General features: G+C 41.5%; 1 protein-coding gene across 4 annotated transcripts in view; it reads left to right on the plus strand.

Annotated features, from left to right (window-relative positions):
* Positions 1-13,837, plus strand: part of THADA (THADA armadillo repeat containing) — a 359,204-nt gene that overhangs the window by 150,452 nt on the left and 194,915 nt on the right. For all 4 annotated transcript variants that reach the window (XM_032177807.2, XM_032177809.2, XM_058428959.1 and 1 more), the window contains 2 exons: positions 5,546-5,635; positions 7,619-7,750. In XM_032177807.2, coding sequence (XP_032033698.1) covers positions 5,546-5,635; positions 7,619-7,750 — 222 coding nt within the window. The remainder of the gene's footprint in view (positions 1-5,545; positions 5,636-7,618; positions 7,751-13,837) is intronic.

Here is a 13,837-nt window from a genome sequence, read left to right on the forward strand (position 1 = left end):
AGATAGTCTCTTCCCAGGTGTCAAGGTTATTCTGTCTGCTTCCTCAAAATCAGTTCTCCCATTTCAATATTTATAACTTCGTCTTTTTTCCAGTTGCTCCCTACTTGCAACCAGACATTTTGTCTAGAATAGTCAGGTACAAGAGGGACAAGGCATTTTTATAAATTTTACAGAGACCCGTTATGTACTCGTGGGCCACCTTAGGAAGACTCAACAAGCTGTGTACTCAAGCAAGTAGTCATTATCTTATGATTTAGAACCAGGTTAATCCTTTTAAGAGAATCCAGGTGGCTAAATAGAATTAAGTTAGAATTTCCTAGGGCTCTTTTGGCCAGGTTGCCACATGGAAGGTATACTAACTAGGCTGCCTGGATTTCTCTTTGGGGAAAGAAAGAAGTATTATGCCAGGAATGCTCAGGGCAGAATCCCAAATTTTCAAAACAGGTTAAAAAACAAAAAAACAAAAAACCCTCATGCATTTCTTTTTTCTTTTCTTTTTTTTTTTTTGGTGGCAAGGTCTCACTCTGTTGCCCAGGCTGGAGTGCAGTTGCATGATCTCAGCTCACTGTAACCTCCGCCTCCCAGGTTCAAGCGATTCTCTTGCATCAGCCTCCCAAGTAGCTGGGATTACAGGCACATGCTACCTCAACTGGCTAATTTTTGTATTTTTAGTACAGACAGGATTTCACCATGTTGGCCAGGCTGGTCTCGAACTCTTGAACTCAAGTAATTTGCTGGCCTCAGCCTCCCAAAGTGCTGGGATTGCAGGCGTGAGCCACCTTGCCCAGCCCTGCCTCTGTCCCTCCTTCCCTCCCTCCCTCCCGCCCTCCCTCTTTTCCTGCCTCCCTCCCTTCCTCCCTCCTTTCCTTCCAGGAATCTCTTGTTGCCCAGGCTGGAATGCAATGGTGCAGTCTTGGCTCACTGCAACCTCCGCCTCCCAGGTTCAAGTGATTCCGCTGCCTCAGCCTCCTGAGTAGCTGGGATTACAGGCGTGCACCACCACGCCTGGCTAATTCTGTATTTTTCTTTTAGTAGAGATGGGATTTCTCCATGTTGGTCAGGCTGGTCTTGAACTCCCGACCTCAGGTGATCCGCTCACCTGGGCCTCCCAAAGTGCTGGGATTACAGTCGTGAGCCACTGCGCCTGGCCCTGGCTATTTGTTTATGCTGTTTTAAAGCCTTGAAGTCAGTGGAATTTAATTTTTATACATAGTAGTGAAACAGGAAAGGTTCCCTTGTTGCCCTTGCAGGGTGCGTGAGTCCCCCTCACAGAGTGTGTGATGGGATTGTAGCTCACTTCTTCAGTGCCCCGCTGCTCAGACCTGTAGGGGAACATACAGACAGGCAGGCTGTGGAGCTCCCACTCCACAGCAGTGTCTAGGGGTGAATGTTTACGGCTGAAGCCCCAGCGGGTGTGTGTTACAGGGTGCTCTTTCAGTTTAGCTGTCCATAGGCAGCTTGTGTTAGTCAGCTCAATTAGACCCCCTTGCCTTGTCGCAAGGACAGAGGGCTTTCTGTATCCCAGGGTTCTTGCCTTGAGATACCGGAAGAATTTGATCACACGTAGGCTTGGAGAATTAGTCCAGGGTTTTATTGAATGGAAGTAGCTCTCAGCAAATGGGGGAACCAGAAGGGAGATGGTTTTCCCCTGGATTTGGGCCACTCGGCGGCCTGTCTCTTCTCTGACTGCCCTGGCCAAACTCCGCATTGTTTCGCCAGTCGATGGCCTGCTGGTGCCTGTTGGTGTACTCTTGCCATCCAGCCGTTTGTGTGTTCCTCCGCCTATGTGCTCCTCTTGATGTCCAGCCGCTTGTGTGCCTGCGTGCCAGGGTCTCGGGGGATTTTATAGGCACAGGATGGGGGCATGGCATGCCAGGGTGGTCTTGGGAAATGCAGCATTTGGGCGCGAAGGCAGGAGTGCCTGTCTTCATCTAGGTCCGTGGCCACAGGCGCGGGGCGGAGCCTCCTTCGCCAGGAACCTGCCCTTCTCCTCCCAGCACTTCCCTGCCTCCTTCTCATGTTAGTGGGAGCTTGGGATCCAATTGTAATTTTGTCTGTGTGGATAATCAGTTACCACACTACGTTTCTCTGTGATCTGCAGTATTAGCTGTTTCACAAATCAAGTGTTTATATCTGTATTAATATGTGTCTGCTCCAGTGCTTTCTATCCTATTTTATTGGCTTACTTGTACTCACAGTCCTAATTACATGAGTTTTACGGTATTTTTAGCTATCTGGGTGAGTCCTCCAACCTTGTTCTTCTTTAAGATTATCTTTGCTACTCTTACTTTTGGCCCTTGATGTGTCTATATACATTTTAAAATCTACTTCTCAGGGCCGAGCGCAGTGGCTCATGCCTGTAATCCCAGCACTGTGGGAGGCGGAGGCAGGCCAGTCACCTGAGGTCAGGAGTTCGAGACCAGCCTGGCCAACATAGTGAAACCTCATCTCTACTAAAAATATGAAAAATTAGCCGGATGTGGTGGTGCGCACCTGTAGTCCCAGCTACTCGGGAGACTGAGGCACGAGAATTGCTTGAACCTAGGAGGCAGAGGTTGCAGTGAGCCGAAATTGCACCACTGCACTCCAGCCTGGGTAACAGAGCAAGGCTCTGTCTCAAAATAAATAAATAAATAAAATGAAGTAAAATGAACTTCTCAGGTCACTTGCACGCACACACACACACACACACACACACACACTCTCTTACTGTTTTTATTGGAATTGCGTTGCATTTATAATCAATTTGGGGAGAATGTCATCTTTATAATATGGAATCCTCTCATCTATGAGCACAGCACTTCTCCTTTTTTTGTTTGTTTGTTTTTTGAGACGGAGTCTCACTCTGTCGCCCAGGCTAGAGTGCAGTGACGCGATCTCGGCTCACTGCAACCTCTGCCTCCCAGGTTCAAGTGATTCTCCTGCCTCAGCCTTCAGAGTAGCTAGGATTACAGGCATGCACCACCATGCCCAGCTAATTTTGTATAGTTTTAGTAGAGACAGGGTTTCTCCATGTTGGTCAGGTCGGCCTTAAACTCCTGACCTCAGGTGATCCACCTGGCTCGGCATCCCAAAGTGCTGGGATTACAGGTGTGAGCCACCACACCCAGCAGCACATCTCATTTTTAAGGCATATCTTTTTTTTTTTTTTTTTTCAAAAAAAATCTCCCTATTAAAAATATGAAATACCAATGTGGAAAAAAAGAACTTTGACCTCTATCTCACACTATACACAAAAATTAATTTAAAATGGATCATAGACCTCAATGTAAAAGCTAAAACCATAAAGCTTCTAGAGGAAAATATACGATATCTTTCTTAGGTAGGTAGGTAGAGATTTCTTAGGCATAGAAAGCATGAATCATAAAAGAAAAAATTTGATTAAATAGTGGACTTTGTCAAAAATTTTAAAATTCTGCTCATCAAAAGACATTATTAAATAAGTTGGCAAGCCACAGACTAGAAGAAGGTATATGCCATGCATATATATGACCAAGGAAAAGCAACCTGTTAAAAATGAGCAAAAATCTTGAAGAGATACTTCACAAAGGGTCATAACAATGACCAAAGCACATGAAAAGTGCTCAACATCATTAGTCGTCAAGGAAATGCAAATCAAAATTACAGGAGATGCACCATTGCATACCCACAAGGATGGCTACAAAGAAAGGAAAAACAAAACAACAGCAAATGTTGAAAGGAATGTAGAAATCTCCATCAGAAATCTAGCTTACTGTTGGGAGTGTAAAATGGTATAATTATTTCAGGAAACTGTCAGTTTCCTAAATGGTTAGACATGTTACAGTTTTATTCTCAGATATTAATCCAGGAGAAATGAAAACATGTCCTTAAAAAGCATTATATTAGAATTTTACAGCAGCTTTATTCATAATAGTAAAAAAAAAAAAAAAAGGTTAAGAACCCATACCTGTCAAGAGGAGAATTAATAAACAAACTTACAGATTCATATAATGGAATACTACTCAACGGAAAAAGAACCAGATTACTGATATGTTGAATAACATGGATAAATTTCATAAACTCTGTGCTGAGTGAAAAAAGCAAGACAAAAAAATGTATTATTGCTGGGCGCAGTGGCTCATGCCTGTAATCCCAGCACTTCGGGAGGCTGAGGTGGGCGGATCACAAGGTCAGGAGATCCAGACCATCCTGGCTAACACAGTGAAACCCTGTCTCTACTAAAAATACAAAAAATTATCCTGGCGTGGTGGCGGGCAACTGTAGTCCCAGCTACTCGGGAGGCTGAGGCAGGAGAATGGCGTGAACCCAGGAGGTGGAGGTTGCAGTGAGCCGAGATCGCGCCACTGCACTCCAACCTGGGTGACAGAATGAGACTTCGTCTCAAAAAACAAACAAAAATGTATTATCACATTTATACGAATTCTAGAATAGACAAAACCAAACTGTAATGATAGAAATCAAATCAGAGGTTCCTTTGTGGGGCGGTAGTTTGCTGGGAAGGGGCATAGGGGATCTTTATGGGATGATGGAAATTTTCCGAGTCTTGATAGGGGTGTGGATTACGAGTGTATGTATTTGTGGGTCGAATGGTACACTTGATCACAGCATTTTGCTGTGTGTAAAAACGTTTCAGTTTTTTTTTAAATGTGATATTCTGGATTTCAATTAATAGGAACATAACATGTAGAGCTGATAAAAATGGGTAGGTTAGGGAATATTTATGTCACCCCTTCGGAGTAATTCTTTAATAGTTACAGAGATAGTATGTTCCTAAATGCCATATCTAGCTTGAGCTTTTTGGTCAGTGGTGCAGTCTGAGGGACTATTCTACTTTCATAGTTCAAGAGAAGTTTTTATAAAGTTGAAAAAGATAATTCTTGCAAGTTCAGCAAGGATTAGATTTCCAGAACTTCACATGCCAAGACTCTACTTCTCATAACCGTACTCCAAACCAGTGGTTCTCAATCAGAGGCCCTTTTGTCCCACAGGGTATATTTGGCAATGTCTAAAGACATTTTCATTGTCATAATTGTTAGGGAGGGGTGTCGTGCTGCTGGCATCTAGTGGGTAGAAGCCACGGAGGCCGCTAAACATCCCAGAATGTGTAGGACAGTCTCCTGAAACAAAGAGTTATTTGGTCCAAACTGTCATTGGTGCTAGGGTTGGGAAAGCTTGTTCTAGACCTGTCCTTATCACTGAAGCTGAGTCAGTCTCAGTCAATCAGGTGTTGACTCTACTCATAGTCCAAATCAGTTGTGGAAACTTGACATTGGCACAGATTACATATTTCTTCCCTGATAGAATTTAATATCAAATATGTGTAAACATACATAATCTTAAATTTTGAGATAAAAGTTAATGGATTGAGAACACTTCAGAAATCAAAATTACCATTTATGTTGATTGTTAAATTCTTAAGATGCTGTAGATTCTGTTTTTAACTGTATTTAATTAAATATCCAGACAACCATACTTATCTTCCTTTTTTTAAAAAAAAAAGAAGGCTTTATTGTCAGATCAAAGGGAATAAGTGATAATAACTTTTTTCCTCCTTCTTTCACAGAATGACAGGGAGAGAGTTTTTCTCTCGTTTCCCAGAACTCTATCCTTTTCTTCTTAAACAGTTGGAAACTGTAGCCAATACAGTAGACAGGTAAGAAGAGAATTGGGTGGGGCAAAATGAACTCAAGCATGTGAATTACCATAGTAATTGAGATTTTCCCTCTAGGCAGCTGTTTTTAATAAAATTCTAACCTTTTTAAAATTTGTTTAAATTTTTTCCTTGAGACAGGGTCTTTCCCTGTCACCCAAGCTGGAGTACAGTGGTGGCCACCACTCCTTGCCCATTTTTGTATATTTTGTAGAGATGGAGTTTCGTCATGTTTCCCAGGCTTGTCTCAAACTCCTGAGTTCAAGCAATCTGCCCACCTGGGCCTCCCAAAGTGTGGGGATTACAGGTTTGAGCCACTGTGCACGGTCAGACTGCTTCCTTGTATAAAGTTGGCTTTTTTATTAAAGTGCTTTTTTGTAATTATATCATGTTGCTTGGTTCTCTATAGTAAATTTGTACCTGAAAAGTTGTGTAAAATCCTGTCTTTATATTTTAAAAATCCTATTTTATGTTAAATTTTATCAAACTTAATTCCATTTTCGGTGGTACAGAAAGCTAGGAATCACATGGTGATTTCTTCTGTTATGAATTATTTTCTTCCTATTTTTAAAAAAATCTGTGTTTACATATTGAGTTTGCTTTATGCATACCTGTCATTTTTTATTGCTGGCTTGTTGCAACTTACCATTGTGAAACTGTAGCAATTAGCTGACTAATGTGATCACTTGTGTTCAGAAATGGTTCTGGTCTACCTGAGCAAAAATGGCCAGTGTTCTTGGAAACACAGAGCAAAGCCATTACGAGGGCTTCCAGTCTTATAGTTCACCATTGTCTTAAAAATCACATTCTGCCTGTTGTGGTGGCTCACACCTGTAATCCCAGCACTTTGGGAGGCCGAGGCAGGTGGATCACCTGAGGTCAGGAGTTCAAGACCAACTTGGCCAACATGGCGAAACCCCATCTCTATTAAAAATACAAATACTAGCCAGGCTGGTGGTGTGCACCTGTAATCCCAGCTACTTGGGAGGCTGAGGCAGGAGAATCACTTGAACCCAGGAGGCAGTGGTTGCAGTGAGCCGAGATCTTGCCACTGCACTCCAGCTTGGGTGACAGAAAAAGACTCCGTCTCAAAAAAAGAAAACAAAACACACACACACATTCTAAAGCTGGTAGTGGAATTTTTAGTATGAACATCATAAAGCATGTGTTTTGTATTTTTCCTATAATTTTGCACTTGGTGTGAATGTACGCTAATTGTCTATAATTAGAAAATAAAAGTAATGAATTTTACTTCTGGTTATGATGCATTTGCTCACATTAGTAGTTTATGCTAACGTGCTTTTCTGGCCTTTAGTGACTGTTCATGCTTTCTTAAATACATTTGGATGTTGAAAGTTTCACATTTCATACTCTGGAACAGGCACCTCTCTACTATAGGAACAGTTCTAATCAAAATAGTGTACTCTAATTATGCAAATGATTAGGTTTGAGAAGAGGATCATGTACAAAAGTGCAGTTCCCTGTTTTGCTAGTAGTTTTTTCTTATGATGCACATTTGGGAGATAAGAAGTGAATGTAGAAAAAAAAAAGAAAAAGGGAAAACTGTCCCCTTGATTGTGGAGTCTCACTTCATATACATTATTTTTTTTTTGAAATGGAGTCTCACTCTGTCACTCAGGCTGGAGTGCAGTAGCGTGATCTTGGCTCACTGCAACCTGCACCTCCTAGGTTCAAGTGATTCTCCCACCTCAGCCTCCCGAGTAGCTGGAATTACAGGCATGCGCCACCACATCCGGCTAGTTTTTTGTATTAGTAGAGATGAGGTTTTACCATATTGGCCAGGGTGGTCTTGAACTCCTGACCTCACGTGATCCATCCGCCTCGGCCTCCCAAAGTGCTGGGATTACAGGCGTGAGTCACCGCACCCAGCCATATACATAATTATTTCATGAGAAAAATGTTTGAGGGAGGAGTGCTTCACTACCTAAATGTGAAATCTTTTATGTGTAATAATTGTTGTTTCAGTGATATGGGAGAACCAAATCGTCATCCAAGCATGTTTCTCTTACTTTTGGTGTTGGAGAGACTCTACGCTTCCCCAATGGATGGTACTTCTTCTGCTCTCAGCATGGGACCTTTTGTTCCCTTCATTATGAGGTAGTGTCATGCTGTGTAGAAATGGTCTGGGTGGGCATGGGAGTTTTACGAGAATATTTTATCTTGTTTTTATTTCAGAAACTATTTTATATATGTATCTATCATATATTATATATTTTTTATTTATATATATATATATATTTTGTTTGTTTGTTTGTTTTTTGGGATGGAGTCTCGCTCTGTCGCCCGGGTTGGAGTGCAGTGGCGCGATCTCAGCTCAGTGCAAGCGCCACCTCCCAGGTTCACGCCATTCTCCTGCCTCAGCCTCCGGAGTAGCTGGGGCAACAGGCGCCCGTCACCACGCCTGAATAATTTTTTGTATTTTTAGTAGAGACGGGGTTTCACTGTGTTAGCCAGGATGGTCTCGATCTCCTGACCTTGTGATCCGCCTGCCTCAGCCTCCCAAAGTGCTGGGATTACAGGCGTGAGCCACCGTGCCTGGCCATATTATATATATATTTTTATATATGTAAATCTATTGTATATATTAAAAACTATTACATATATTATATCTATATTACATATATAATGTGTAAAACTTTTATATATAAGTATTGTGTGTATATATATATAACTATTTTACACACACACACACACACACAACTTTGGGAGGGGTGTTGTGAAAGCAGAGGCCTGGGTTTTCCTGCCATTGCCCCCAGTGTTTCAGAGTAAGGTGCTTATATCATGGGTACAGGATCTCATTAGAACCTGTGTAAGTAATGTTTTCTTTGAGCCCTGTCTGCTCCAAGGCAGGTGGATGGTGTTGATAGGAGATACTCCTTTTGAAAAACATAGCCCCATGTTTGTGTTATTCCTGTGTTGAGCCTGGCCAGCACGGAGCAGGCTTGGTTCTGGTATGTATCTTCTGTCCACGGGTTTGAGAGGACATCAGGACACCTGACTCTTCACTCTGGAGGAGTCTGTGAGGCAGTGCAATGGGTGGCATGTAAATGGTAATGCCATGTGGCATGAATTCCTACTCGTCTTCTCTTTTACGTTTGTAGTACCTGAAAAAAGCCATGAATATAGAGTATTCGTGGAATAATATAACAGGTTTCTCTTCTTTTAGAGCCTATTACCACTTCTTGTGTTACATCTTTTCAGGCATTTGCCATCTTCTGATTACTTTGTTCATTTTGGATCAAAGCCCTAAATATGTAGGCCTTCAAGAAATATTAAAATTTTCTCATGAAACCTTTCAGAAGCCTATCATATCAGTTAGCTCTTACCTTTCTGCTTAGCTCTTGACAAAAGAGTACCTTCATTTTTTGTGTTTCTACCAAAAATTGAAGTGGATTTGGAGCAGAAGGGTAAGAAACCAAACTCAAGAGAGCGTTTCTTACGTATGTAGTGTCCTAGGTTCCACTTCCTTGTTTCACAGAGCTGACTTACGCATTTTAATGTGAGAAAACCATTAAACATGAGATTCTGGCATGTGCTTGCAGAGCTGTTTGTTTGCCCCAAGCCCTGGCTGTGGCTGTGTTATCTTTGATCACAGAGATGACTCACGCAGACTGGTTTTTGTTTCCTGATATACAAAGTTACCAGTCTCCTTCATCTGGCATTTGGTGATTCATTTTAGGAATTTGGGTGGTAAATTTTACTTTCAGGGGCCTTAAAAATTGTTCTTTCATGAATAACTGGAAAGAACTAAGAAATGTTTTCAGAAAGTTGATGCAAGGAGGAAAGGCATGTGCACAGAATTGCAGTTTACATTAGAAACAGATTTGCTTTAGAACCTGTCCTCTGTCTTAAGAACATTGAATTTGTGGAAGCTTTTTACTACTCAGTCTGTTGTTCATTGCATCCTAGAAATAATAAATTGCTACATTGAAAGTACCTTTCAATGGTTCCTGAAAGTACCGTTCCAAAATGTTGCTTAGTTTACATATAATCAGAATGCTGATACTACTCATTATATTCAAAGTATCTATTATATGAAACAAAGATTGCATTAATATAGAAAATCTAAATATTGCTTTGAAGCCAGTGTACTTAGGGCGTCATTTTTTTTTATTATTATTATACTTTAGGTTTTAGGGTACATGTGCACAATGTGCAGGTTTGTTACATATGTATCCATGTGCCATGTTGTTTTGCTGCACCCATTAACTCGTCATTTAGCATTAGGTATATCTCCTAATGCTGTCCCTCCCCCCTCCCCCCACCCCGCAACAGTCCCCGGAGTGTGATGTTCCCCTTCCTGCGTCCATGAGTTCTCATTGTTCAATTCCCACCTATGAGTGAGAACATGCGGTGTTTGGTTTTTTGTCCTTGAGATAGTTTACTGAGAATGATGTTTTCCAGTTTCATCCATGTCCCTACAAAGGACACGAACTCATCATTTTTTATGGCTGCATAGTATTCCATGGTGTATATGTGCCACATTTTCTTAATCCAGTCTATCATTGTTGGACATTTGGGTTGGTTCCAACTCTTTGCTATTGTGAATAGTGCCGCAATAAACATACGTGTGCATGTGTCTTTATAGCAGCATGATTTATAGTCCTTTGGGTATATGCCCAGTAATGGGATGGCTGGGTCAAATGGTATTTCTAGTTCTAGATCCCTGAGGAATCGCCACACTGACTTCCACAATGGTTGAACTAGTTTACAGTCCCACCAACAGTGTAAAAGTGTTCCTATTTCTCCACATCCTCTCCAGCACCTGTTGTTTCCTGACTTTTTAATGATGGCCATTCTAACTGGTGTGAGATGGTATCTCACTGTGGTTTTGATTTGCATTTCTCTGATGGCCAGTGATGATGAGCATTTTTTCATGTGTTTTTTGGCTGCATAAATGTCTTCTTTTGAGAAGTGTCTGTTCATGTCCTTTGCCCACTTTTTGATGGGGTTGTTTTTTTCTTGTAAATTTGTTTGAGTTCATTGTAAGAAGTTTGCAATCAGTCTGTTCTTCCAGTGAAAGAAAATGCTGCGGTTTGTAGTTGCTTTCTTCCAGTAAGTAAGGTGCTGTATGAAGTAGATTCATAGAACATCACCAACAGCAGAAGTGCCACCAACCAAAATACAAGGTTATTTTGGTGTAACAGAAAGAGCACATCTATCACTCTTGACAAGCCCTGCACTCTTGGGTTCAAATTCTAGCTCTGTAACTGCCTTGCTTGCTCTCTGAACCTCAATTTCCTCAACGTGCAAATGACGGTGGTAACACCTCTTCTCAGAGTCACTGTAAGCAAAATGCCCTGTAAGCAGAAGTACCACCATTGATTCCTTAAGTACAGAGTCTAGGCTCTGACTTATTGAGTGTCCATGTGTGTTATAGAACAGTGTTTCTAAAACTTCAAGATGTAAACATATCACTTGGCTATCATATAAATTCTGATTTCAGTAAATCCGAGGTGAGGCCTGAGAGTCTGACTTTCAAATGGTCTTCCAGGTAATGCCAGTGCTGCTGGTCTGTAGATCACATTTTGAATAGCAAAATTAAACTTGGGATATTAAATTTAATACCATCATACACACACACAGATACAATTTTAACAAGCTAGACAGTAGTAGCTTATTAAAATTGGTTAGGCAATTTAAGGAGTTTATTAAGAAGTAGATTTTGACCCAGGAATGCAGAAAACAAGAAAGAAAGTGTTCTGAGCAGAGACGTCAGAAGGAAGTAGACCAACCTTTGTCGAGCCCCGTCTTTCTGCCAAGTAGTGAACTGGACATTTTGCTTACAGTGACTCTGAGAAGAGGTGCTATCACCCTCATTTGCCCGTTGAGGAAATTGAGGTTCAGAGAGCAAGGCAGTTACAGAGCTGGAATTTGAACCCAAGAGTGCAGGGCTTGTCAAGGGTGTTAGATGTACTCTTTCTGTTATACCAAAATAACCTTGTTTTTTGGTTGCCTTTTGAGTAGCCAGTAACTTAGCTACACTGAATGGACCTATAGGGTCTGAAATGTATGCAACTGAGAGAGATGAGGAGCCTATATCCACAGCTGATGCATCTGAGTACAGGCTGTCTTCTGGATGTAGAATTGATGTCACTTCCAGTGGTGGGATCTGTTCCTTATTTTGCTTTTCCTTTAGGAAAAGTGGCTGATTGGATTGGTTAACCATGTGTGGCACATGGTGACAATCACCTGGGGTTATAGGATTGGTTTGTAGCCAGATACAGAGGAAGCCTGGCTCTTCTTTCTTGGCCACCTTCTGTGGTAAAGTGGAAGGCCCTAGATTTAGTTAGTTTGGGGTTTCATCAGCCTACCACAGGTACAACCCATGCTACCCCAAAATGTTCACTGGCGAGGTGAACTGTAAACAGATTTTTTAAAAAACAGTGAATGTGATAAAACTGTATGCATTTGATTTAGATGGCCTCTGAGAATATTATTCATGAAGAAAGTGAAAGGCTGATCATAAAACCTGTCATTCCAGGCATTGCCTGTGGTTCTGATTGTGATACAGAGTGGGCTGTTTTGACTTGGGGTAATAACTAAAAAGATGGATGGGTGTATGCACAGTGGGTCAGCAGTGTTTTATTTTTGTACCATTGTTAGGGGTAATTTATGTAGTTGGAAGGGTTCTCATCGGGCTCATGGATACTATGAGTTTGGCTAAAGAAAAAAATTTCAGTTTGTGGGAGTAGTGCAAAGGTTGCTCTGACTGCTAAAAGTGAATTGCAGAATGAGAAGAAGATTAAAAGCGCCAACGACAGCTTTTTGTTTCCCTTTGATTTATGTGTACTTACCTGCTATTTCTTCCTCTCTGTAAGGTATTCGTAAGTATTATATGTAGTCTTACTCCTTTATCCCATGTTTAAGAGTATATCTAAGCTTATTGCTCTGTTGATTTTCTTCATTGATTTAAGTCTTAGAAGTTACTGATTTGGATTTTCCAAAGTTATACATGTATGCCATTATTATTGTTGCATCCTCTTGGGACAGAACTTACAATGTCATTCCCAACATCTTGTATACAACTTTTAAAAAATCCAGTGTATTTTATGTTCTGATGTTGTGCTGCATCCAGATACATAGATCTTTACCATGTGAATGTGATGCTTTCAATTTAAGACCATTAATTCATTCTTTAGTTCAGGTACCACAAAGCAGAGTGATTCATGCTTTAAAAAGAACCTTGACTGGCTCTCTGAATGCAGTTCACCAGCCCTGCTTCTCTGGGCTTTCTAGAGACTAGAAAGTCTTTTCAGAGACCAAAAAGTCCCTGGGCATACATCTCTGGGTTCCCTTTCACAAGCAAGTTTCAAGTTCCAGTCAAAGAGCTCTAGGTAACCACATATGCCTCAAACCTAGGACCATAGAGTCCTGAACAAAGGCCCAGGACTCTACCTCCTCTACATGGATGTGGTTACTTGTATGTATATGAGTTTCAGTTAAGACCCAACGTGCCTTCTATTGTAGGTAACTGAGATCTGATTAATACCTGCAGGAGAAATCCCTTCACTGCCCTTTTGAGGCACTTTTTAAAGGATCTCTCCTACTTGCAGCCCCCTTCCCCCGCCCCCCACCACTTGTTTTTTTTTTTTTTTTTTTTTGCTTATTTTCACTGCAGATGACTTTCAGTACGTTTTTTTTTTTTACCCCAATCCATTTAGTCATTGTTCTCTTTAGACAAGTTTTCAGTGAAATCTCCTTTCCTTTCCTTTTCCCTTCTCTTTTCCTTTCTTGCTTCTTTAGAGAGCTAGGATCCCACTATGTTGTCCAGATGGAACTTGAATTCCTGAGCTCAAGTGATCCTCCTGCTTCAGCCTCCTAAGTAGCTGGGACTGCAAGTGCACACTACTGTGCCTGCCTTGCTTTTCTTTTCTCTGACTTTTTTTTTTTTTTTTTTTTTTTTTTGAGATGGAGTCTCACTCTGTCACCCAGGCTGGAGTGCAGTGCCATGATCTTGGCTCACTGCAACCTCCGCCTCCTGGGTTCAAGTGATTCTCCTGCCTCAGCCTCGTGAGTAGCTGAGTAGCTGGTACCACAGGTGTACGCCACCACAGGTGCACACCACCATGCCCAGTTAATGGCAGAAACCACAATTACTTTTGCGCCAACCTAAATAAGTTTTGTATTTTTACTAGAGGTGAGGTTTCACCATATTGATCAGGTTAGCCTTGAACTCCCAGC

Source organism: Hylobates moloch, unplaced genomic scaffold (genome assembly GCF_009828535.3).
Source record: "Hylobates moloch isolate HMO894 unplaced genomic scaffold, HMol_V3 SCAFFOLD_15, whole genome shotgun sequence".
NCBI lineage: Eukaryota > Metazoa > Chordata > Mammalia > Primates > Hylobatidae > Hylobates > Hylobates moloch.